This window comes from Hyperolius riggenbachi, chromosome 8 (genome assembly GCF_040937935.1).
Source record: "Hyperolius riggenbachi isolate aHypRig1 chromosome 8, aHypRig1.pri, whole genome shotgun sequence".
Lineage (NCBI taxonomy): Eukaryota > Metazoa > Chordata > Amphibia > Anura > Hyperoliidae > Hyperolius > Hyperolius riggenbachi.
This window is the reverse complement of record NC_090653.1, coordinates 160,535,427-160,549,657: the sequence shown is the minus strand read 5'-3', so window position 1 is coordinate 160,549,657 and position 14,231 is coordinate 160,535,427. Positions and strand designations below refer to the sequence as shown.

The 14,231-nt window shown below is 44.2% G+C and overlaps 1 protein-coding gene across 4 annotated transcripts in view; it reads left to right on the top strand.

Moving 5' to 3' along the window:
* DLG3 (discs large MAGUK scaffold protein 3) overlaps positions 1-14,231 on the top strand; it is a 413,798-nt gene that overhangs the window by 168,170 nt on the left and 231,397 nt on the right. For all 4 annotated transcript variants that reach the window (XM_068247624.1, XM_068247623.1, XM_068247625.1 and 1 more), the window contains one exon: positions 9,965-10,018. In XM_068247624.1, coding sequence (XP_068103725.1) covers positions 9,965-10,018 — 54 coding nt within the window. The remainder of the gene's footprint in view (positions 1-9,964; positions 10,019-14,231) is intronic.

The window sequence follows — 14,231 nt, the reverse complement described above, 5'->3', positions numbered from 1 at the left end:
TGTGTGTGTGCGTGCGTGCGCGTGCGTGCGTGCGTGCGTGCGTGCGTGTATTTTGTGTAGCTAGCATGTGAAGATGTAACACTGCAGCAGCTGCCCTTAGACGAGTGGGTCAAAGGTCCACAGGTCTGTTGTTCAGTGGGGTCCACAGGGTATTTTGTTGAAGGATGTATACCTGTCAGATACGATTGGTAATGAATGGGTTTCAATAGCAAGTTTGAAGTTTCATTTAAAGGACAACTGAAGTAAGAGGAATATGGAGGCTGCCATATTTATTTCCTTTTAAACAATACCAGTTGCCTGGCAGCCCGACTTTTCTTTTGTCTGCATAAATATATAGAGAGACTCAAGAGGTTGATCTTAATTATTATTTCTACCATGTACAATATGATTTTTTTAAATGATTTTTCATAGAAGTGAACGAAAAAACGATCACAAAATCGATCGGAAATCAGATCGGACATGTTGGAACTAATATATTTGACAATAAATCTGTCAGAAAATTGCATCGTGTGTTCCTAGCATAACTGAAAAGCGGACACAAATGCGTTAGTGGGCTCAGGCCCTTTGTGACTGAAAATATCTGAGGGAGATGTTCATAGATTTTTGCAGCCCATGGTTATCTGCCTGTTAGCATTGTATCAGCTCCTTGCAAATCACTTGTGTAGGACTGTATTTAGCTCTGCTTGCCTATTTTTGTTCTCTTATGATAGCTGTTTGCTTTATTGGCTTCTGAAACACTTTTGGGATTTGCATTAATAAGTCACAAATCAGCATTTGTCTTCAGTCAAACATTTCCATTAAATGAGCTTGCATAGCTTACATTACTTTGTTCATGTTACAAAGTATCTACAATTAGTGTCTGAATCTGTCCACAGGGGCATAGATTTTTTTTTCACATATTGCTATTATTAGCCTGAAGGAACAGGCTCAGACCTATTCAAAAATCTCATCTTACGCCGCCTGTAAAAGAGAAATCTATTTTGTCTCCAAAGAGTTATGCAGGTCAGAGTTTTAAAACTTACGCCACTGCCTTCTGTATGGCTGATTTAATGTGCTTTGAACAGTATTTAAATTATGTAAATAAAATTGCTGCATGTTTAATATGTGTCAAGATTTTAATGACTGCTGAGTTGTCAAGGAGGCATAACATATCTGTGTGCACATTTCTGCACATCATCAGTTCACAAGCTGTCATTCTCTTTGCTATGCATAACTTTCAAGTCTGACACCAGTCAGTTGCTACAGTGCTGCTTATTAATAATTTTTAATGAGGGAGGGCTGGAACTGTTTGTTTTGTCCACAAGGCCTCTCCTCTGTTTATATATGACATTACTACTGGGAACCTTTAAACTGATTGTTTTAGCTCCTGTACAGTATATTATGAAACCATATGCATATTCAATAAATATGGTTTCTTCACAAGCCATCACTGTTAACGTAAAAGTTATATTTTTCCTGACTCAACATGCTTAGGGTTCCCTATTTGTTCTAAGATTTCTTTTAAGTTATCTGCATTTCCAACACTGGTCATCTTGCATATTAAAGACGCACTCCAGTGATACCCATTGCAAAACGATTGTAATTAGCACTATGTGATGATTTGCTCAGCTGCCTGTGCAGGCAGGCAGCTTTTTGACCATTGTTTTGATTTGCATGCTGCAGGACTCTGGAAAGAAAAGCTTCTGTCAGTTTTGCAGCTTGTGCTTGCAGAGGAATTTGCATACGTTGTCATGCAAATTGCCTGGCCACAATCATTGGAGGCGTGTACTATAAGTACTATGTCTTTCCCACAATGCTTTGCTGTTCATAAGGATTTCGTCCTATGTAACACTCCTGGTGGGGTGTCAGCCTTGCTCTCTGTTTGAACATCAGCTTAGAGTAATTCCTAAATCTGCGCTAGGCAGATTTCCCTAGTGCTGTTAGGATTGTATTATCTGTATTGCCTGTTCTGTCTTGTCTTGCCTGTTTGCCATTGTCCTGTCCCTATGGTGGTTGACAGGAAATGGTTCTGATCTCTGTTCTTGGAGTATAGCTGGTGCAGCGGTTGCTACCAGCTATCTCTTCTGTTCTGTCTCCTGGGATCGCACTAGCTACTTTTTGCTAGCGCTGGGGATCCTTCTGTTCTGTCTCCTGGGATCGCGCTAGCTACTTTTCGCTAGCGCTGGGGATCCTTCTGTTCTGTCTTCTGGGATCGCGCTGGCCACTTTTCGCTGACGCTGGGGATCCTTCTGTTCTGCTACTCTGTACTTGGATCGCGCTAGCCACTTTTCGCTAGTGCTGTGGATCCTATCTCTCGCTTGTCCCGGTTTTCGTGTGTCTGTCTGCTACGCTTGCTGGAGGCTCGGTGAGGTAACCGTTAAGCAAGCGCTCGCGTCCTCTGTTTCATGTTTGTCTGTTAATGGTTAGTTAGGCGTGCTTGTCTCTATTGTGCTTATCACGTGGAGACCGCGCATAACCGCGTGCACTGTTGCGAATGAGTGCGGTGTTCGGGGTTAGCTAGCATTTGTTATTTTCCGTATCTCCTCATTGTATTATTTGCTGTGCCTTTGCTAACCTCGTATTCTGTCCTGATCTGCCTTGTGTCTCGTCTGGCGATCGCACCTCTCGCGATCGCGTTCCTATTTCATATCTGCTGTTGTGTGTGTGCGGTCGCGGGGTGGCGACTGGATTGGCGCACACACATACAACCTGTCCCTTTGCTCATTCTCATTTGCAATCGCCTCTCTTGCGATTGCGTTCTGCGTTTCGTACAATTCCTGTCTGGCATTTGTGGAGGTACAGAGGATTGGTTCCTCTGCACTCCCCAGCGCCATCTGCCGACAGGAATTTTCCCTCTACGGGTGCGTAGCACCTTTTGCTGGGTTCCTGCAAATTATACGCTTGTGGAGGATTTCCGCCGTGTCAGCGCACGCGTTGTGCGCTGATCACGGAGAAAGTTCCACAATCGTTACACACTAACTCTCACAGTGTCAGCAAGCTTTACTTATATCCCAGTCAGGGTAAAAAAAGGATGGCTATTCCAGTAGGAACCTGCCCAAGCTGTTGTAGTGCCCACCATGTCTCCACATTTTAAAGAGAAACCGTGACCAAGAATTGAACTTCATCCCAATCAGTAGCTGATACCCCCTTTCCCATGAGAAATCTTTTCCTTTTCACAAACGGATCATCAGTGGGCTCTGTATGGCTGATATTGTGGTAAAACCCCTTCCACAGTGGGATGTCAGGACCATGGTCCTGACAGTTTCCTGGCTGTGAACCTCATTGCATTGTGGGAAATAACAGCTGTTTACAGCTGGGTCCAACTGCCAAAAAAGCAAGCAGCATCTCCTTCCACTGACATCACCTGCCAGCAGTAAGGCCACATACACACATCAGACCATAGTCTTTTGAAAATGAAAGATCACAGACCAATCTTACCACCCTTCATGTAGTATGAGAGCCATACTCTACACCAGGGCTGCCCAATAGGTCGATCGCGATCTACCGGTAGATCGCGACCGCCTGATTGGTAGATCGCGGCCTCCTGGCCGCATCCCATTGAATTTTGTGGCCAGCAGCTGTAGAACGCGGCCGCTTGGCCGCGTCCTATCAGATTCTGCTGCTGGCCGCTGATTTGTTCAGGAGAGGAGAGAGGCGCGGCTGAGAGGCCAGGGCGGCAGTGTCATGGCTGGGGGCGGCGCTGGCAACACTTCCGCCTCCTCTCACGCTGGCCATTGGAGCGCTCCCTCAGCAGCCTGTGTGATGAAGGCTGCATGCACGAGGTGTCATGGCTGCGCGCACGAGGTGTCATGGCTGCCCGCATCGCTGCTGCACATGGCCTGTACGGGGAGGCGACAAGCCTCCACAGTTGAAGGGAGGTAAGTGATTACATGTGCCCGCCCTATACCTAACTAACCTGTACTGAAGGCACATATTTAGCTAACCTGTACTGAGGGGGACCTATACCTAGCTAACCTGTACTGAGGGGGACCTATACCTAGCTAACCTGTACTGAGGGGGACCTATACCTAGCTAACCTGTACTGAGGGGGACCTATACCTAGCTAACCTGTACTGAGGGGGACCTATACCTAGCTAACCTGTACTGAGGGGGACCTATACCTAGCTAACCTGTACTGAGGGGGACCTATACCTAGCTAACCTGTACTGAGGGGGACCTATACCTAGCTAACCTGTACTGAGGGGGACCTATACCTAGCTAACCTGTACTGAGGGGGACCTATACCTAGCTAACCTGTACTGAGGGGGACTTATACCTAGCTAACCTGTACTGAGGGGGACCTATACCTAGCTAACCTGTACTGAGGGGGACCTATACCTAGCTAACCTGTACTGAGGGGGACCTATACCTAGCTAACCTGTACTGAGGGGGACCTATACCTAGCTAACCTGTACTGAGGGGGACCTATACCTAGCTAACCTGTACTGAGGGGGACCTATACCTAGCTAACCTGTACTGAGGGGGACCTATACCTAGCTAACCTGTACTGAGGGGGACCTATACCTAGCTAACCTGTACTGAGGGGGACCTATACCTAGCTAACCTGTACTGGGGGGGGACCTATACCTAGCTAACCTGTACTGGGGGGGACCTATACCTAGCTAACCTGTACTGGGGGGGACCTATACCTAGCTAACCTGTACTGAGGGGGACCTATACCTAGCTAACCTGTACTGAGGGGGACCTATACCTAGCTAACCTGTACTGAGGGGGACCTATACCTAGCTAACCTGTACTGAGGGGGACCTATACCTAGCTAACCTGTACTGAGGGGGACCTATACCTAGCTAACCTGTACTGAGGGGGACCTATACCTAGCTAACCTGTACTGAGGGGGACCTATACCTAGATAACCTGTACTGAGGGGGACCTATACCTAGATAACCTGTACTGAGGGGGACCTATACCTAGCTACGTTTCGGGGGGGGGGTGGGAGTTGGTGCATTTAAAACGTCGGTAGATCTCCTGGCCTCGGCGAATTTTAAAGTAGCTCGTGAGCCGAAAAAGTGTGGGCACCCCTGCTCTACACAGTCTTTTCTATGTAGCTGAACTCCACATCAGAAAAAAATCATTGCAAGATGCTGCACACACAGATGCTGTACAGACACAAAAGATCAGTATCTGCAAAAGATCTGTTCCTGCCAAAAATCCATTCCTACAAATTGCAATGATAGTCTATGAGATCTGCAGACCATCATACACACATGATTTAACTGACATTCATCTGCAGATCAAGCAATCATCTACAGATCTGAAAATCCATCCTGGTGGATCTGATCTGCAGGTGAATGTCAGTTAAATCATGTGTGTATGATGATCTGCAGATCTCATAGACTATCATTGCAATTTGCAGGAATGGATTTTTGGCAGGAACAGATCTTTTGCAGATACTGATCTTTTGTGTCTGTACAGCATCTGTATGTGCAGCATCTTGCAAAGATTTTTTTCTGATGTGGAGTTCAGCTCCATAGAAAAGACTGTGTAGAGTATGGCTCTCATACTACATGAAGGGTGGTAAGATTGGTCTGTGATCTTTCATTTTTAAAAGACTATGGTCTGATGTGTGTATGGGGCCTAAAAATGTCACCATGTGGTAAATGTCAGAATGTATATCGGGGAGAGGAAATATTTTACAATGGAAAAAAACACTGACTAAATCATTTATACATAATTATTGTAAAACTGAAGCACTTTTTTATTACATTATTTTCACTGGAGTTCCTCTTTAAGTTCATATAGTTACATAGTTATTTTGGTTGAAAAAAGACATACGTCCATCGAGTTCAAACAGTACAAAGTACAACTCCAGCCCGTCCCCCACATACCCCTGTTGATCCAGAGGAAGGCGAAAAAACCCCCACAAGGCATGGTCCAATTAGCCCCAAAAGGGAAAAATTCCTTCCTGACTCCAGATGGCAATCAGATAAAATCCCTGGATCAACATCATTAGGCATAACCTAGTAATTGTAGCCATGGATGTCTTTCAACGCAAGGAAAGCATCTAAGCCCCCTTTAAATGCAGGTATAGAGTTTGCCATAACGACTTCCTGTGGCAATGCATTCCACATCTTAATCACTCTTACTGTAAAGAACCCTTTCCTAAATAAATGGCTAAAACGTTTTTCCTCCATGCGCATCTCATGTCCTCTAGTCCTTTGAGAAGGCCTAGGGACAAAAAGCTCATCCGTCAAGCTATTATATTGCCCTCTGATGTATTTATACATGTTAATTAGATCTCCTCTAAAGGTCCGTACACACGCCGGACTTTAGGCAACGACGGGTCCATCGTTGCCTCCCGCTGGGTGGGCGTGCCAGCGACAGTCCGGCGTGTGTACGCTCTGTCGTCAGACTGATACGGCTGTTCCTGAGCGATCCGCCGGGCGGATCGCTCAGAAACAGCCGTATCAGTCTGACGACAGAGCGTACACATGCCGGACTGTCGCTGGCACGCCCACCCAGCGGGAGGCAACGACGGACCCGTCGTTGCCTAAAGTCCGGCGTGTGTACGGACCTTAAGGCGTCTTTTCTCTAGACTAAATAAACCCAGTTTATCTAACCTTTCTTGGTAAGCGAGACCTTCCATTCAATTTAAATGAAAATCTACTACTATTTTTACTGCACTACTATTACTACCATTGCTAACACTACTGCTACTAGAAGTATGGGGTGGAGGCACCCAAAATATATGGGTGCTAAAACTGTAAAGCATAATGTGTAAATGAGGGGTAGTCAATTACCTCTCCCGAAGATACAAACACCAGTTCAATTGAAAAAATATTTATTAAAAAAATTTACAGTGTGTTTCACAGGTCATGGCCCACTTCCTCAGGTCAATACAAAAAATGCCTTAGCAGCATAAGGAGTAGAGTGTAGGCACCTCTGTTCATGTATTTTGTTAATAAGGGCTTTATTTTAAAGTTCCCCCCAGAACATACAGCTATAATGTAACCCTTCTCGGGTAAACCCCCTGCTATAAGTGTGTAATCTTAGGGCCCTTTCACACTGGCGCGCTGCGGCAAAATTGCCGCACTGCTACCACAGCCTAATGTATCCCTATGGGGGAGTTCACACTCCCCACGTTGCAGTACGCTGCACTAGTACTGCCCGATCTAACACTAGCGCAAAACTACGTTACTGCAAGTCTTCTGAGGCGACCTGCATCGGCCCAGAAGTTATATTAGTCTATGGCAACGTGGGGATTTTAAAAATGTTGATGTCACAATGTTTTTACAATATGTTTCCGAGCACTTCCGCATACCCTCAAACCAGGAAGTGACCGCAAGCATGCGCCACTTCCTGCTTGGCTGGTGGCCAGATATGGAACACCATGCACTAACGCGGTGTTCCCTGAAGGCCTGTTTTACAGCTTAGGCCGGGTTTACAGTGCGAAACCGGCCTCAGTTGGGCCAAGTACATTTTAAAATCAATAAAAGGCTGCCATACACTGGTCGATTGCCACCAGAGCGACCAACAGATAGATCACTCTCTGATCGAATTTGATCAGAGAGGGATCTAATGGCTGCCCATACACTGCACACAGATTTTGAATCAATTTCAGCATGAAATCGATTTACAATCTATGGAGCTGCCACTGCCGTCTGCCTCAGGTCACTCCTACTCCCCCCACCAGTGCATTACATTACCTGTTCCGCCAGCGCGAGTCCCCAGGTCTGTGCTGTCCCTTTTTCCGGCTGTCCTTCTTCATCTTCTCTTCACTTCCTGTCCCGTCCTGTGAGAAGGGGAAGTTCAAACAGTAGAGCGCCCTCTACTGTTTGAACTTTCACTGGTCACAGGATGGGACAGGAAGTGAAGTGAAGATGGAGAAGAAGGCCAGCCAGAGAAAGGGACAGCGCGGACCCGGGGACCCATGCCGGCGGAACAGGTGAATTGCTTCATCGGTCGTCGCCGAATCAAATGCCGCTAATACCGCACTCCCGGCCTGTCGACGATCAAGCAAAATTTTCCGCCTGGACAGATTGACAGAATCGATTGTTATCAGATGGAAATCGGTTGATTGGTCCACGTTTGCGTTATCGATTTCACAGCAGATTCGATCACAGTGATCGAATCTGCTGTCTATCGGCGGGAAATCGAATTAGTGTATGGGCACCTTAAAGGATAAAGAGTGAAGCAGGAGCAACCAGAGGCTGATCAGGGACAAGACTGGCTAAGAAACCTAATCTGTCTAATCAGTTAATTATTAGTTCCTCCATGAAGGGTAAAGGTACCCACACATCTAGCGATGATGGGCAGATTCGACCAAGAGACATATCTCTCTCAGACTGAATCTGATTAGAGAGAGAGATCTGTTGGCTGCCCATACAACACAGGCCGGCTCCTGATCAAATTCAGCATGAAATCTCTTGGAAATTGGCCGTATCCGCCGCATCTGTCGCTGCCCCCATAGTGTATAAATGTGCCCCCCATGTGTGCTTTTATTCATTACCTGTCCTATGCCACCCACCGTGCATTGCCCATCAATCTTCCACTTCCCGCTCCTCCATTTGCTCCTCACAAACCGCCGGCGTTTAGCACATGTAAGACATATCACACACATCACATGCTATACGCTGGTGGCATGTGAGGCGCAAATGGAAGAAGAAGAAGGAGAAGATGGATGGGTACCACGTGGTGGATGACATAGGACAGGTAATGTATAAATGCCCACACATTTATACACTATGGGGAACAAGTGCCGGGGGTTTTTGTTGCATTTGTTGCTCATTCTCAATCGCTTGGTATTCCCAATCGCTTGGTGGTAGCACCTGATTGGCCACAATGGCCGGACATCTTGCAGCATGTCCGATCAATACATGTGACCAATTTTTGCCCAAAATTGGTTGTATGCTCGATTGGGCATGCTTTTGACAGCACCGATTTTCATCCGATTGGATAATAATTATCAATTCGGACGTTTGATCGGCCATCAAGTTGAGCAGTGTATGGCCACCTTTAGCTGCCAGTTTCTAGGGACAGCAGTAAACATAAGAAAAGAATGTCACAAGAAGAGCTGGCAGTCAACTTACGGTTACCTTAAAGTGAATTGTTACTTTTATTTTGTGCTTTATGAAGTTAAAATAGGAATGGGTTAGAACTAACCAAGTTTTACTGAAGTCCATGTCCTCATTGAGAATGACTGTCTTCATTTCCACTGACACATGGATCATTTATCTTTAAAAGCAACAATTCTCAACTTCATTATCCCCAAAACTGACAAGGCAATCTAAAAATAGCATCCAACATGTTAAAGCACATCTGAAGTGAGAGGTATATGGAGGCTGACATTTATTTCTGTTTAAACTATACCATTTACCTGGATGTCCTGCTGATGTGTATCCGGCTAAAGTCTTATTGGATTAGCTGCATGCTTATTTCAGATGTGCGATTTAGACGCTACTGATGCCAGGCATCTGGTATTGTTTAAAGGGGAACTGAAGTGAGAGTTATATGGCTGCCATATTTATCTCCTTTTAAACCATACCAGTTGCCTGGCTGTCCTGCTGATTTATTTGGCTGCAGTAGTGTCTGAATCACACCAGAAACAAGCATGCAGTTAATCTTGTCAGATCTGACAATAATGTCAGAAACACCTGATCTGCTGCATGCTTGTTCAGGGGCTATGGCAAAAAGTATTAGGTAGAGGATCAGCAGGATAGCCAGGCAACTGGTATTGCATAAAAGGAAATACATATTGCAGCCTCCATATACCTCTCGCTTCAGCTGTCCTTTAAAAGGAAATACATATGGCAGCTATTATGGTGTACTTACTTAGTACTCAGTCTTGGTCATGGTTGAAAATTCTCATTTCTTAGAATACATTTTACTCAGTTGCTCTTGATTACTAAGTTAATGTGTTGGTCAGCTGTTATCAAATTGCAAATGTGGAGAATCTTACTATCTTGCTTTCTTTGGTTATTTATTTGTAGGGCTATAATGTGTCCAACATGTTTCTCTATTTGTACAGGCTGGGGCTGCACCTATGCTGGTGAATGCCGACTGTTTGGATCCAGGCTCATCGGTGAGTTAAATAAAGTTTACATATATTTTTACTAAATTTATTGTTGCTTGACATTATTGGTATGCATTTTTCCACCTTCCTACATTGTTTAAATATCGCCGGTGAGTGACACAACTGACATAGAAGCATTGTGTGAAATGTCCTTCCATGTATCCATTTCACACAATAAGATTGTATTGTATCCACTTCCATGAGTCTACTTTGTTACAGCAGAGATTTTCATTTACTGTGTATAGAAAAATACAAATAATAAGTCAAAACCCCATAGACTACTGCTGCTAGCATGATTTATTTACCTCAACTTTAATATAAATAATAAATATATAGAACACACACACACAGCACCTAAGGTTGTGGAATTCTGGAGGATATGAAGACATGAAATAGAAAAGGGAGCGATAGAGCAAATTTTCAGTACACACCAGAAATGTCTAAGGTGTATTTGTAGGTTGTGCAGGTGAATGACATAGTGTATCACACCCATAGGATTAAAGTCACAGACATGAGGCTGTACAGCTTTCAGTAAGGCGAGGTGCAGACACAGCTCACGCTCAGTAGTAGGGAACTTCTATATTGTTTTAACCCCTCCTTGTCTGCACATATTTAGTGGTTGTAATTGCATACATAGGTGGCGCTTTACATGGTTTTACAAGATTTAACAAAAGTTAAATATTACTTTTAGAAGGGACTTTTTGCCACGTTTGGCACAGTTTATTATACCTATACTGCAGTTTATTATACCTATACTGGGGGGACCCTCTTGGTGCTGCTACCACTGCGGGCTCCTATGGTTACCTTTAGTGGGTGTCAGATTGCTACCTTTACTGGGTACTACCTCTGGCTTCCTAATACTGGGTTCCCTTTTGGCTACTACCGAGGTGTACCTCTGGCTACCTATACTGTAAGAACACATTATACCAAGAGGGGGGGGGGGCAACTGGGCACCTCTGGCTATTTATTACTTGGGAGCCCCGCTGGTGGCTTCCAATTACTGGGGGGTACCTCTGGCTACCTAATACTGGGTACTCTCTAGCTACCATATCACACACTTGCCAAGCCCTATTTAGCATACAAAGTGCTCTGCTTACTAAGCATGCTGTAAGTGGCCACTGTTATTCTTTGCTTCCCAATGTCTACAAATGTTCTCTTATTTTATTTCATTTACCTGTGCTTTTATTTACATACACACATTATCTTGAGCAGTGGGGTCAGCCTGAGCAGTTTTTTCTTCCCCTCATCCACCCCAAAATGCTCAAATAGTTGGAGTAAAAGGGAAACCCAAAACAAAGCTGTGGGAGGTAATCAAAGACATCAAAAAGTGATGGTGCAAAGGTGTTTTGGAAACAGTCATAAAAGTAACCTGATCAGCATTTTAAGGTATTATTTATTGCTGCAAATGTGAACTATTTAACTTTTGTAGTTGGTGAAAAAGCAAAGCAACTGTCCTTCCACTTTGAGTGCACCTGCTTGTTGTTATTCCTCAGTTGTAACACTCTTTGCCATTGATGCCTGAATTCAGGCTGAAGTCCATGTTAGACAATTATATCACACTAGTAAAAAAGCCCGCCCATTAAAAAATGGGCGCTAGGCCATGGCCGCAAAACCCCGGCAATGCACATACCGATGCGTCCTGCTCACCCGTTTCCCACCACTGTCTGAAGTATATGCACACAGGGAGATGTTGCTTGCTTGGCAGTTGGAAAAAGCTGTTATTTCCCACAATGCAACAATGAGGTTCACAGACAGCAAACTGTCAAGTCTGGAAGCAGGGACACACACAGGGACAGGATGCAGAGACACAGAGGTTTTATTATACAGGACTAGCAGACCCAAGCCTGTTTAAAAACGGGCTCTAGGTCTGTGTTTTCTCGCCACCACCCGCCACCTGTTACTGCGCATGCATGCTCACCCGCCGTGCACGCGGGCACCAGACGCACACACGGCCGCCCACTCACACGCCCGCTCGGCTCCCTGGCCCCGTCCTACTGTCTCTGTGAGGCTGGGTCCGTGCTGCGCACATGCGCAGTAGCAAAAAGCGCGGACCCAGCTACACAAGGACAGCGTGACGCAGGGACACAGAGGTTTTATTATAGAGGATAGCAAGAATGACAGAGTGACAGATGTCTTTACCACAGTTGTAAACATATTTGGTGTTCTGATAGACATCTAGTCCCCCACTGGGTAATAGCAGGTGCACCTAATTGTATAGATGGAGAAAGAGCTTGACCTTCATTCCTAACTCCCTCTGTTACTATATGTGTACGTTATCAATTTATAAAGTATACTATAAGGACTACCGTACATAGGCCTTTCATCATGTCCTTATTGCATTAGTTTGTTATTCTGTAGCATTGCTGAGACATCAATGGATATCTGAAGGGTATATAAAGCTCATGTACACTAGCTCTTAGGACTTTCCTTCTCCACACTATTCCAGTACTTTTTTTGTTTTCTTTTATGTTTTTAATAGTTTGCAGCCTTCTCATGATTTAAAAGAGGGCTAAAAGACTACCAGTAATACCTAATGATTACTTTTCAACTTACACATAAGTAGAGATTTATCACCTGAGTTTGTATTAGAACCCAGTGCTAATCTAGTGCAAAAGAAGTTTATTCTTATGTATCAATTAGTTCATGATATTTTATAATTTGTGATATTTTCTTCTGACTTTGTGACCCCCTACAACCACAATTCTAACAAATAGTTCTAAAGGCTGTGTGCACAGCATCTGTAGGAATTGGTCTAGGCTGAGACTGTGTGGTCTTATCCTCTGTTTAACAATAATCCCCATGCAAATGAATGTCCAAAAACATGTATGGATCAAATTCCATGGAAAAATAAGGTATTGATGTTGAAAGATCCACACAGCTTGTCACCTCTGCTTCCTGAGGTGAGGTACAGAGCAGTGAAGCCCCAAGCTGCCTGTTATCAGTCGCTCATCTAGTCGTTTGTCACGCATATGCATGCATGATTGTCCTCCAACAGACCAAGTTTGGACGATAACTGGGCGGAAAAGTTGTACGTGGGTACGAGCCTTTAGGCTGCTATCTGGGAGGAGCACTTAATACCACTTTTTTGGGGGTGTCAGGGATGCCTCTTGTTAACTTTTGCCCAGGGCCCCATTTTGTCTAGAACCGGCCTTGTGTGGTGTGGGAGCAATATATTTTTTTCAGATTGCAATCACTTTAACAGTCATTAACCACTTCAGCCTTCAGTCGTTTTCACTTTATGCATCCGAGCAATTTTAACCTTTCATTCATTAGCCTATAACTTTATCACTACTTATCACAATGAACTGATCTAAATCTTGTTTTTTCCGCCACCAATTAGGCTTTCTTTGGGGGGTACATTTTGCTAAGAGCCACTTTACTGTAAATGCATTTTAACAGGAAGAATAAGAAAAAAACGGGAAAAAATCATTATTTCTTAGTTTTCAGCCATTATAGTTTTAAAATAATACATGCCTCCATAATTAAAACTCATGTATTGTATTTGCCCATATGTCCCGGTTATTACACCGTTAAAATTATGTCCCTATCACAATGTATGGCGACAATATTTTATTTGGAAATAAAGGTGCATTTTTTCCGTTTTGCATCTATTACTATTTACAAGTTTAAAATAAAAAAAATTTAGAAATATTTAATCTTTACATTAATATTTAAAAAGTGTAGACCCTTAGGTAAATATTTACATGTTTTTTTTTTATTGTAATGTTTTTTTTTGTTTTTTTTTGTATTAAACATCTCATTTGGGTATTTTGGGAGGGTGGGATGTAAGCCATAGTTTTATAATGTAAATGTGTCTGGAGTTTTATTTTTTTCACTTGTAGTTGTAGTTTTACTTTTTGGCCACAAGATGGCGGCCATGAGTTTTTTTACATGACGTCACTCTAAGCGTAACATACGCTTAGAGCGACGTATGGGGGACGTTACAGCCAGAAAAAGCACAGCTTCTGAGAGAAGCTGTCGCTTTTTCAGCGGGTGAGAGCAATCAGTGATCGGGCACCATAGCCCGATTCATTGATTGCCAGGCTAACGAACTGCGGCCGGGAGCGCGCGTGCACGCGCGGACGCGCACATGGCCTCCTGGGCGTAGCTATTACGTCCAGGAGGCCAAAGTAGTTAAGTATGGGATGATGGGAAGATTTATACAGTCTTTTCATTGCCTCACCAAAGAGGCAAACATAACCCCTCCCTCTAGATTGTAAGC